Source organism: Xiphias gladius, chromosome 16 (genome assembly GCF_016859285.1).
Source record: "Xiphias gladius isolate SHS-SW01 ecotype Sanya breed wild chromosome 16, ASM1685928v1, whole genome shotgun sequence".
Taxonomy (NCBI): Eukaryota; Metazoa; Chordata; class Actinopteri; order Istiophoriformes; family Xiphiidae; genus Xiphias; species Xiphias gladius.
Window position 1 is genome coordinate 9060319 of NC_053415.1, and position 12447 is coordinate 9072765.

The 12447-nt window shown below is 37.6% G+C and overlaps 1 protein-coding gene across 3 annotated transcripts; it reads right to left on the reverse strand.

Annotated features, from left to right (window-relative positions):
- Positions 1–755: 755 nt before the first annotated feature.
- On the reverse strand, positions 756–11908 carry spopla (speckle type BTB/POZ protein like a). 3 transcript variants are annotated; one of them, XM_040147674.1, is made up of 12 exons: positions 11740–11908; positions 10441–10523; positions 7573–7690; positions 6821–6942; positions 6308–6459; positions 6019–6146; positions 4435–4612; positions 3820–3875; positions 3474–3596; positions 1847–1989; positions 1691–1744; positions 756–1167 (listed from the first exon to the last, which is right to left on the reverse strand). In XM_040147674.1, the coding sequence occupies exons 3-12, from the start codon at positions 7648–7650 to the stop codon at positions 1023–1025; spliced, it is 1179 nt and encodes a 392-aa protein (XP_040003608.1). In that variant the 5' UTR covers positions 7651–7690; positions 10441–10523; positions 11740–11908; the 3' UTR covers positions 756–1022. The 3 variants fall into 3 exon arrangements, with proteins under 3 accessions (XP_040003608.1, XP_040003609.1, XP_040003610.1); XM_040147675.1 differs by lacking the exon at positions 11740–11908 and adding an exon at positions 11463–11647 and having other exon boundaries at positions 1023–1167; XM_040147676.1 differs by lacking the exon at positions 11740–11908 and adding an exon at positions 10688–10778 and having other exon boundaries at positions 1023–1167.
- Positions 11909–12447: the final 539 nt, after the last annotated feature.

The following is a 12447-nucleotide window of genomic DNA, read 5'->3' on the forward strand; positions in this document are numbered from 1 at the left end:
CCACAATATATTGAGAATATATATTTGTAAGTTGGCAATACTAAGGAAAAAAATTCTTAAAAATTTAATCTATAACAGTTCACAGACGTATGATCTGGAATATGTCATTCAAATGGGAGACTGAGTAAATACTTCCATATACTTCCAATGTTTAATATATTAGGGCCAAGGTTCTGACAGTTTTCTGTCTTAGATGAATTATTAGGATTGACACTGGGTCTTCATAATGGCAGATTACTATTTTTCCCCACAAATATGCAATAGAACAGACTTTCTTGTACACTGGTCTTCTGAAGATGGTTCAACTGTCATTTACATAGAAATGGTGCCATCAATATGGGGCATACACATCTTTTAAAAAGTGTAAAGAACTGACCTTGCACTGAAAGTGTTCATGCTTTTTAATGTCTAGTCACAAAACGGGCTAAACATTACAAATATATATAATATTTCCCATTTAGTTAAACCTTTGTTACGTTCCTATAGAACTCCATATCAAAATGACTATTCATGGGAACTAGTGCAACCTGGAGGAGGCCTGGTCTTTGTGACAAGGCAGGCACAGAGTAAAATAGACAAAGTACTCTAGAGCAGCTCCAGAGCAATGGCAGATATATTAAGGCCATTTTTAAAATTACAGGAAAAGAAAAAAAAAACAAAAAAAAAAAAAAACAAAAAAACAAAAACAAAAAAAACAAACAAACAAAAGAAGAAAAAAAAAAAAGAAAGAAAGAAAAAAAAAAAAAACAGTAGCAGACAGCTTGCCCTGCTCCCCATGCTGAACAGAATTCAGTTGGGGAAGCAAAGCAAGCAAGCAACACCGATTGAACCAATTTTTTCCCAATCCATTGATGTCAGTCGTCCACGTGCCAGCCTCCCCACATTCCTGGCCAGAAAGCTCCACTCTTCTTTATTCAAGTGTGTTCAGTTTTGGTGGAAATAAGAGTGGTACCCTCGCTTGTCCTTCCTTTGTAAACCCATGCTTCACACCTCCAGTAAAGTCCTGGGGCACAGTCAGGCAGTCAGGACTGTTTTAGACGCTTCCTTGGAAGACCAAAGGGTGGGCACTGTGCTGAAGCCAGGGCACGAAAGGCCTCGGCTACCAAGTGAGGATGGGACTGGATCATTGATTTCCAGCCTGCAGTCTCCATTATATCTGTAGCATGACTGTAAGCACGGGCAAAAAGAAAGTTACCACCCAGACTTAAGAATGTGCACATTAAAAATCAATAAACATAAATGAGATCGTAATGATCAAGCAAAACAAAGAGGACTTGATTTGTGAGTTTCACTGTGAAACTTGAAAAAGGGCCATTAGTGCTTTATGTATGTGCATAGGTTGAAATTAATGCAGGATTAGAACGTCTTCACATGTAAAATACAACAGAGACAGATATAAGTTCAACATTTCAAGGTGTCCTATAATAACACACTACATCATCTGAGAGAAAAACTTCCCATAGCGACCACCTCCCTTCTTTTTAAAATTCTACAAATATTCCATTTCCAGGGTTCGTGCAGGTATGAGTCTATTAATAACTTGGATACAAAGATACGGAGCTTCAAACTGAAAAGGCAAATAGCACTCTGTCTGCCTGGGCTAAAACAATGAATCCTAATGCTTCTGGTTGGGGAAAGAGATAAGAGTGTGTTATTAATCTTGTGTCACATATATCAGCTAATTACATACTTGCTATTCCAGTTCTTTCCATCTTTACAGCCCAGCTGTCTCAGGACACTGCACCTATGGCAAGGAGATAAAAAGGTAAGCATTCAGGGCTGGTAAACAGAAATGGCAGCAGGAATTTATCACTGGAGTTTTTTTTTTTTTTTTGGCGATACTTGCCTGTTGATAAAATCTATGGCTTGTGCTTTGAGCTGCTCGGCACTGTGCAAGTCTGCTAAGATGAGGGTGTCGGCCACATTCTCCACTGAAAGGCTGTTGCACAAGGCCTCTTCACACATGACCTTTAAACGCTCCAAAGCATACTGGGTGTGGGGGGTATGGGGGCACAAAAAGCAGCAGTTACATCTTGGATTCAATGTGTTAAATGTGGATGCCCATGGTTTGTGAATTTGTCTCATATGTGACAACGAGCAGAATCATGTAACATATAATATAAAACAAAAACAAGAATTACACAATTTTCACACCATAGTGTACATCTTCAATTAGCAATGATTAGGGTGACTGTGGAGGGGGAATAAAGGTTGTTGCTCGATATTCGGGTTCACTACTCAGTTAAAACTCATCCATCATATCCATGATCAGTGCCATATTCATGATACACTTAACCTAAAAAGAAGGGGAAATATTTCTTTACAGATATAAAAGTGCCATAATTATAAACCTAAAATGAGCTGAAAACGGAGGCTACAAAATATGTACATCCATGGCAATATATTATCACATAGACATAACACAATACCTTAAGTGAAGTTTTTTTTTAAGTCATAAAACATGTTCTCATACCAAGATCTTAAAAGACAGTTTCATTATTTCCACACGCCTACATAGAATAGAAACAATATCACTAACTACATCCTCAATCATTTCTGTTAACTTCAATTAGCACTTATCAAACAGTCCCCCACAGAAGCTGATTATAAGCATCAAAAAACAGACAGCAGTATTTGTTGAAGAGCTGTACTGAATTAGATTTTACAGGTGTTTAATATTTACAAGCATGCTTTAAAAATAGGTGAGGATGGGGGGGAATGAAATAGACAATATTTTATATACTTGATCAGTAGTGAAATGATGTCACATTAGATATAGGCTAACAGAGAGACAGTAAGGTACATGAATGCCCCAAGACTACATGTATATCATATCTCAACATTACTGTTTCAGTGTTTAGGTGGACTAATGTAAATACTAATTTGACATAATACCTTGTGATGATACACAAGTCTGAAATGGTCATATAAGTTATTTTGATAAGATCCGATGGGTCCAAGTGTTATACTTACCAGATACTTTGAACACAGTTGTTAAGAAGAACTATCTCTTTATTCATGAAAAGGAGAGTTGTATCACAACATAATTAGAGAGTGGAGCATGTGGCTAAAGGGCTGGTTTACAATCTGTTCCTAAGACATGCTGTCTGGCCACGGCGGAAATCATGTGTTTATACCTGATCTGAATGGCCACATTCGAACGTAGAGTAAAAGAGGGCTGTCATCGATGGGGGGAGACATGATATTGTGTAAATATGGGGCAACTCCGCACAGCTGTCCGATCACGGTGTGAATGGTGCCAAATAGGGGGGGGGACCCCCCCTAATTCGATGTCGGAGTATAGAAACCGGCTAAAGTCTAACTAAATACTGGATATATCAGGTAACACTTTTGCACTGTGTTTAACTCACAATAATTGGCAAAACAAAGCCAGTAATAAAGGAAACTGTCTTTCGCTTTTAAACAGAAGTGGGAGTTTAGTATCTTGAAGTTTCACTATCTCGGGTGCTTACTTTATCTGCAGCTGCCAGCAAGTTGTCTGCCATCTTCTCCAGGTTTGGGGCCTTTCCCGTATAGATGAAGCCCATCATTTCCTTGAAGACATCTGGGTCCACATCACTGATGTCAACACGGTTCTGCAAAAAGGACACAAGGTTACCTGACTATTCATAAGAGCTTGGCAAATGAAAAACATCCATGAAAGAAGGTGATGACTTTTCATTACCACTGAGTTAGGATGATGAGGAAAAATGTGACGAAAGATTTGTGTGGCATTTTGCCTTAGTAGTCATAAATGAACTGTTTAGGAAAGAATATAATAATCTATGACAAAAGGCAATTATAACCAGTTACTCTTACCTTTTTACTTTCTTCCATTTCATGTTCAAACATAGCATTAAAGACTGGTGACCTCGCTGTCAAAGAAATGAATTGGGACACTGATAAATATAATGACCAGTCAACATCATATTAAGCAGTGTTAGTAAACAAAATCAATAGTGTTCAAGACCTAACAACATTGTGCTATGTGTCAAAAAAAAAAAAAAAAAAACTGCCTCACATAAAAAAAGTGGACAAAACATGAATTATTACAGCTCTAAAATGCTGCAAAATCCGTAGAGGTGCCACTTTGTCAGCATTTGCCACTCACTACTGCAGTTACCACCATGTCTAATGGAGACCAGCTGGAGAGGAGAGCCAGCCTCTCCGTCTCCTGGATCCTACGATCATCTGGGTCAAGCAGGGCCAAGCAGGGGTAGTGGGGTGGATTAGCACCCACTGCAGAACTTGGCCAAAAAAAAAAAAAAAAAAAATCAAGCCAGGAATACAGACCCTCCGTAGCCTTTTGAGGTGCTTATGGCTCTCCACGATAGGCCAATAAGAAGAGGCATAGACATGTCTTGCTTAAGCCAATTTGGGGGCTTCTCTCCTGGTTGCTGATGCTAAAGTTCTGGGGGCCAAGGACCGTCTTACCTGCAAGGATGGATTTGTGGGCTTTAAACTCCTGCCCTCCCACATAGAGGCTGCAGTCTGTGAAGCGTGAACACTCCCATAGGTTCCCCAGGTCATCAGACAGCTGGCACTCGGGTACCTTCAGCATGTTCATGTTGGACTGGCCCGAAATGTTAACAGAGTCTTGCACAACGCTTACCTGTATACAAGTAACATCATAGAGAGATCGAGACACTGACGCAATACATATACAAATTCAGCAGCAAGTATGTGTTACCTCATTGAAGAAAAATCTCATTTCTGTTTAATTTGCTCTTTTTTAAGTGTATTTTTGAGGAACCTACAGTGGGAGGGACTCCACTTGAAACCAAAATGAATTAACTTTGCTGACATAACTAATTGATGAGAAAAGGCATTTTGTCTTTAATTGGAAAGTAATTTGTTTTTCAAAGTGGCAGTTCCCCTGAAATTGTTGAATCTTTCTGGAACTGATCTTTGGCACACTGTCTTCTCCTGGCAGTATTCAGTCAATAGCATTTAGATCAAAATTCACTGCAACTTCATTTAACTTGTTCCTTGAAAGAACGTTTTAGGAGACATTTATTCATCCTGAAACACTGAATTCAATTATTTCAAGAACCAGTGTCATTGTAAATGAGGGGAGAAGGAGGAAGCATTTCACTTTGTAAGATTTTAATGTAATGTGAAGCAAATGCTATCAATATGTTTGTAGTTAAATGGCACTACAGCTTACACTCAGGTGTAAAGGCGCAAAGACAAGAATTAAGAGACTCTAGCCTTGGTTCATTACAAGGTAACACTAAGGGTTTAAATGCTTCAATACAACAATAATCTGCTATTGATGCCAAAGATTCAATGCAACAATTAAATGATTTGTATGCCACATACAACACAACAGCAGCTCAGTAACATGGTCCTGTTACACAACAATGGAAAATGCATCTAACAGAAGCTGAACAGAAACACATTAAAATGGGTGAATTTCAATGAAAAGAAACACCCTACTGCAATTTTGATTCATTTCAAACTTTTCCAGGTCGTGAAATTGGCATTCGAGAATCGTGTCTCTTCAGCAAGTCAGCAAAGAGATGTCTAATCACAATAACGAAATAACGCCACAAGCTGTGTCTGACAACAAAGCTTCTCTGTGCCTGTTACAGAGATGTAAATCACATTTCTTTCCATAAATTATACATAATTACTTTTTAGCAAACTCATATCCTTGACACTGCAGTTTGTTATAGTTCCTAATAATTTACCTCTAAACTCCAAATCATTTCTATTTCATTAAACAACATCAAACAGGCATGGACGGTAAGTTTGTTCCCTAAATGGAAAAAGAAAAAAGAAAAAGAACTGAGAGATTGCTGTTTTCTCTGGATAGATTTGAAAAGGAATGTGAGTCAGCCCAATCAATGATCTTCCAAAATGAGTGACCAATTCATTGGGGGAAAAAAGAAAAAAATAACCTTCTCCCATTTACATGTCAAAAAGACATGTTTGTAAAGTTCTACCTTTCACCGCAGGTAGGAGTGAGGAAAGTGTGGCTCTACGTTAACCAGAAAGCAACAGTATAATAATTACCTCACAGAACAGGGTGAGCTTGTCATCTGGTAAAAGTCCATTGGCTTCATCGAGGAGGAAATCTCTCCTTATAAATTTTTTGAAGCCCCAGTCTTTACCTTGGACAAATCTATATGCTCTTTGGCTTTCTGTAACGAGAAGAAAACAATACCACGTCTTGTTATTGCCTTCGTGTTAGCAAGTTAATAAAAATAATAAAATAAAAAATAAACAGCTGTGGTGCTACACAAGGAACACTAAATATACAGATTAAGTGGATGTGCTGACGTTTCTGAACGCTTGTACTCACCCATCGCTTTTGTCTCCTCTCTTTTAGCGTTCAACAAAGAAAACTTGAACTTTGCTCTGACTTCACTTTTTGGACAACTAACAAGAAGTAAATACAATGACAGATAGTCTTTGCTTTCATCATCAAGTCCCTTTGGATTGACTCGCAGACACCTGGAAAGTAAACAGATCCCACAGTACATTAGAAAGCTTTCAAACCAGAGAAGACAACACTGACAAGGCTTCAGGGGTGATTTTTTCTTGTTTTGAAAAACTGAAATGATCACTTTTGTGTTCCCACACTAAAATAAAATATACAGGCTTTTCATAAGATATTTTTATTGTGTTTGGGGAAATTCAAGGACATGAAACTTGATGTGATAAAATGGCTCATTATAGATAAATCCAAAGAAGCAAATGCAATTTATTATTATATTCAGGCCTACATTTGCTCACGAGTTACCAGTTATTTTCACAGCCACAGAAGCCCTGCAAATAAATAAACTCCAGTGGGAAGTTTAACTTGAGTACTAACCATTTCATTTTGTCATTAGGACCAGAGGAGAAGGTCGAGCTCTTCAACACCTCGCCCATCTCTTCTCTACAAAAACTAAAGTTGTTTATGGTCCACATGTAGGAAAACTTCACAACTTTGACCTTGGAACCAGAAGCAGAAACATGCAGAACCATCAGACCAAAGCTCTTCATTTCTTTCGTTTTCCATTTTTAAGATTCAGTAATAACATTTTACTTTGTCAAGACACAGTTGACATAGTTTAGACTGAAAAGGAATTAAGAGAGCAATGCCAGTTTACCTCCTAAAATAACGAAAAAAGTTTCCGTTAAAGTTTTTACTGTTCTGCACTATAGTATAACAGCCAACCAACATAAATTTCTTATGTCTCAGTAGGAAAGGACAGGTGTATATAATAAAACTAATGATGGCTGAATTCAATTTAGCTGCTTCAGTTTCAGGGTCCTGGTATTGTGCATGCTGCCTCGCTGTCACTCTGTCGTGACTTGCAGGGACAATTGAACAGAACAGAGTCATTGTTAATATTATTAGTAACGCCTGTGCTATTCCTAACAAGATATGTCAAATTGTCTGCTGTGAAAAGGCCCATTAACATAAAGAAGGAGAAACAAAAATAGGAGTATGAGTTGGGAAGGAAATACCAGTGCTCAGGGTTTTCCCAGAACTGTAAATCTAATTTGTATCTCAAACATGATCAAATCTGTCACCTTTGTTTATCTAACAAGATACAATGTGTTTCATTATGCCCGTACCTGTGTGTAACACCAGCTCTCTGCCACAGGTCCACTTGACATCTCCCCAGGAGGAGGAGGGGTGGGAACCCGTGACATCGCCGGCTTAGGGGTACCACTCACTCACGTCCTTAAAGCACTAATCATTCCAAGAAAGTGAGTAAGTATTATTACTTTTGCACAAATTAAAAGCATTTCAGTTATAAAATAAATAGTCAATGGTTTCAACTGCCTGGACAGACTAAGCGTGGCAAAACAATTTTCAAGATGGCAAAATCCTTCACAAGAATCTGAGTTGGCTTGTATTCTGATTGTGATGCAAGAAAGTATGCAAAGTTAAACAAAGTGAACTCAGTGCAGTGCAGTTCAGTGCGTGGTTGTAATCATTAGTATTGCAAATGTGTCCATGCTACACAGCAAATTGTGTGTTCTATGATTATGATAAAATCAGTACCTACTGAAATGTAAAATGCATAACTGATACAGCTTCTCTAATATTGCAATCTTTGACTATGTGGTAACATAAATGCACATCCTCACAGCTATTATCCTACCTCATCCTCATCAGAGGAAATAAATGTAAAACAAGGAAAAAGGCTAAAATGACAACCCATCAATTGACAGTATTGACATACTGCATACAAGGGTGTGTCTGGGCCATCAGGGTTGTCAAAAAAAAAAAAAAAGGGCAACAAGAAACCAACAGCAGAGAACTGGAGCCAACGTTAATGCCCTCGAAGGTGGGAAAAAAAAAAAATCATTAATTTCATCACTTTTAGAACACCTCACACTAAGGGAGTTGTAGACATATCTTGCAAATCAATTTCAAATTAATCAATTTTCTGTTATACTTGAAACTTTTGAAAGGCAACCAAAAAGGAACCACATTAGAGTAAGACTGAAACTCTTTCTAAAAGGGTGACGCTAGCAAGATGAAAGGACAAGCAGATCAAGATCACAATCCTCAAGTGGGGAAAAAACTAATATCTATGTTGACTCATGTTATTTGCAACTATGAAAAAAATACTGTTAATAGGCTAAATTTACAATTTCCAGTATTATCTTAAAAATTTCCTAGAACTTAAATACTTAACAAATGCCTAATTGCAGTACAACATAAATTTATTTCCTTTATTTACTGTACTAGAAAGCTTTTGGCCATAATGCTAACAATAATAATCAATTTTCCATGGAGAAATCCACAAGGAAGGTGAACTGTTCCAACAATACTGCATGCACATCATACATAAAAAAGAACTTTAAAATAAGTGACATAATCCGGTGAAGGTTACATACTAGAAAGGAAATCAACACAGCACAAATTTGTGGTGCAGCTAAATGTATGTATACTCAATGCAGCTTAAATGCTGATTTTTTAAATGGCACATTATACCAGATGGGGCTGTCTGCTAATCACAAGTTAACAGTGACACTCGAGAGATATTCTGTTACACTTTAGTCACCACTTATGTAGTCCTGTGCACAGATTTTCCCATAACTTGAGTATTGTCTCTATTAGTATTAATTATTAGTCTCTATAATCCGAGTATAGTCTGATTCATTTTGTAAATTAGCAAAGGAAAACGGACACAAATGAGCTGTGAGATAATTTAACTGGAAACATGCTGTGAAAAAATAACTTCTCATATCACACTGTTGATTCACTGGTGAGTTGAATTGGGTAGTTACTACACAGCAATGTTCACTAACCCCTGGCCAGCAAGCCTCTGCAGATTATGTTTATAAAAGAAAATGTAGCATATCGTTTTAGTCATTAAACAGCCATTTTTCCTGCCCAAACATGCCAATTTCATTCACTTTAAGGCATGAGTGTTATGACAGAAATATACCAAAGCCAAAACAAAAACTGGCATGTTCACACAGGCACATGTTTACCATAGCTGAATCACATTTGAAAGTGTTTTACGTTCCCTTCTCTATGGGGACACATCCCCGTTTAGAGTATTAGCACATTTCATTTCATTTAATCTCTCTCACAAAGTGAAGTTCATGTCAAAGCCTCTAAACCCCATCCTCCCACCGATTAAGCCATCTCAGAAAAAAGGTATTTCCGGTTATTCATAAAAGGTATAAACTTGGTCCAGAATGTTTTACATTTTTTGACAACTGGTAAGTGAGGATAGAGGTGAAAACCTACAAATATAACAATTGTGTTCCTCTAAAAACACTTGACACAAACCTTTAACGTATTGTGCACAAACACACTGCCTGATGCAAGAATCACAAACAACAAGAAGGCAAGATGATATGAGGACAGAGAATGGATGACACTGTTGGAACTACTGTTGTTCTTCCAGCTCTCTTCCCTTAAGTTAGCTTTCTTTCTGTACAAGTATCCTGGAAGGTGATTTACAATATACATCACAGAACCCCTGCTTCTCTGAGTAAATGTGAACTGTACACACACATCTAACATGACTGGTTGTTTGTGTGTGTGTGTATCGGCTTTGCCACATGTTGCCAGCTTTTTTCTTTGTTTACACTGAAATCCTCTTTCATGTATCTTTAGTATTTCCAATATTCTGTTTGAGGCAAAAAGCATTTAGTCTGTGAGACAATGTGCATTTATGACCATAAAAAACAGGGACTATAAAAGAACATCTGGCATCTCTGCTAGCACATTTTACACTTGAAATGCCCCTCCATGATATAAAAGGACTTTCAAATCACACAAAGTATTATTGATTGAATGGGGAAAATTGGGCAAACAGGCCTCAGGTTGAGTATACAGACATTTGCTTGCAGTGAAAAGTATAACGACTGTTTTGTACAGTACACTTCTGCCACTTTTAGCTATAATGATTGCAATGGTTAATATGACATGTGAATCATGCAGCATAAGCAAGGAAATCAAAACCTTCTCATCACCTCTTGACTGGTTGAAATGTACAATGATGGAGTTTTTCTAAGTTATCACAGGATCCTTCATGGCCCCATCTCCATGTTCCACTCTAGAAATAAAGAAACAGACATAGGGCCTTGAAAATGGACCTTATCAACCTATCTATCAAGTAATTAAACTGACACTACGTTACTAAAAGCATCTGGTAACAAAGTCACAGTCCTCACAATAAACCACATCTGTCACATCTACCAAAGGATATAAGTTACCCACGTTTCAATAGTGACCCCACTAGAGAGCTCTCAAACCATTTAAGAATGTCAAGTTATCAAAAAATGAAGGTGATAAGATAACAGATTGTAAACCCACATAGGTAGCTTAGGCTTTAAATACATTTCTATATTCAAGGTAACTGCATTTCTCTGTTTTATTGTAAAGCCTTGACTATAACTGACTGCTCGCCAGTTAAATTAGCTAACTCAAGATTCACCTGCAACTTTGTTTGGCTAACACATTAGCTGGAGTCGTGCTACCTCGCCTTTACTACATCAGAAGTGATGCTATCCGGAAAGGCATCTGGCTAGTTTGCATTAGTTGAAAGTTAAATGATCGTATCTTTGTTGAGCTTCACATCTTGCTCTATCCTAGCGTTATATGCAATTTGAGATGTAAGCGGATGTGACTACCCTTATTACAAAAAAATCGAAGTCACTAGAAAGCAACAGCTCAGTGTTAGCCTAACATCAGATGAAGTGTCAACACTAATTCCCAAACCATCATCGTTATCGCTTCGTGATTTGTCTTCCTTTAACATCTAAGCGAGTTTAACCAAGAATAATGTCAATAATCCATAAAGGAAAACAATAAGATTTTGCGAATCTTTCAATTCTGTGTGCAATACGTATTTAGCTAAGTCAAGCTAACATTAATGTTCTCACTAGCAAGATTAATGTTAACTTCACTTTAGCCTTGGTCCGCAAATGCAGCTAAAACTGATCAGCTAGCTTGTTAACAATACATCTCTCGACATACAACCAGGCAGACTTACGTTAGATAAGTTACTCCTCTTTTGCAACACAAACTAGCTAACGATACCTCAACTTAAACAGTTAATGTCCATTGTAGACCCCGCATTACCCGGTGTAAAACAAAGGGCCTTCGCCGATCCCTGCGGAGGGATGCTAACTAAACAAGCTAACGTAAACCCTCACGTTTTTGGTACAGTCTGCTGTTGGGAAAACGACGGCGGCTACCTAGCAGCTAGCCGAAGCTAATCTCTGCACTGATGCTCACAAAAAGTTTAAAAAGACATGGTGACGGCGTACCTTTCAATTTCATACTTCCATATATATCGGATAACGCATATAGCTTTATGTTACACCCGCTCCTTTCACACTCGGTTACTTTAAACTATTTTTCACTCAGTCTCTTCACAAAGCTTCTTTGTCCAATTTTTATCTGTGCTAGCTTACATCTGTCTAGCTGGCTCGTAGCTTAACAGGCTAGAAAATATATATATATTGCGCATGCGCGAATTTTGGATAACATCCTGGTCCATCTCATTATTTTCATCTGATCCAGACAACTATATCTACTATTACTACTACTACTGCTGTAATAATATTAATAATAATAATAATGATAATAATAATAATAATAATAATAATAACTGTACGTTACTGTTACATTGCTATTTATAATACAAGTATATAAAGTAGTTTGTCCTCGTTCCACATCCACCTTAAATACAGTAATTTTAAAGGGACCAATCTACAGATTAAGTGCTTTTATTCTGATATTTGAGTATAGCTAACTTCTTACCTCTACGTTTCTAAAAAAAATATTGAATGAGAGACTTTTAACAGATAGTGACAGAAAACTTTCTTCGTGTATGTGGTGTGTCATATCCCCCTTTTGCACACTCGAAAATGATTTAGTTTTAGACTCTCAAACCGAGCATATTTTGGGATGTGGTGTCTTTTAGACAGGTCCTCACTTCCTTATAGGGCCATTTTAGGCATAGGGTTTGTTTT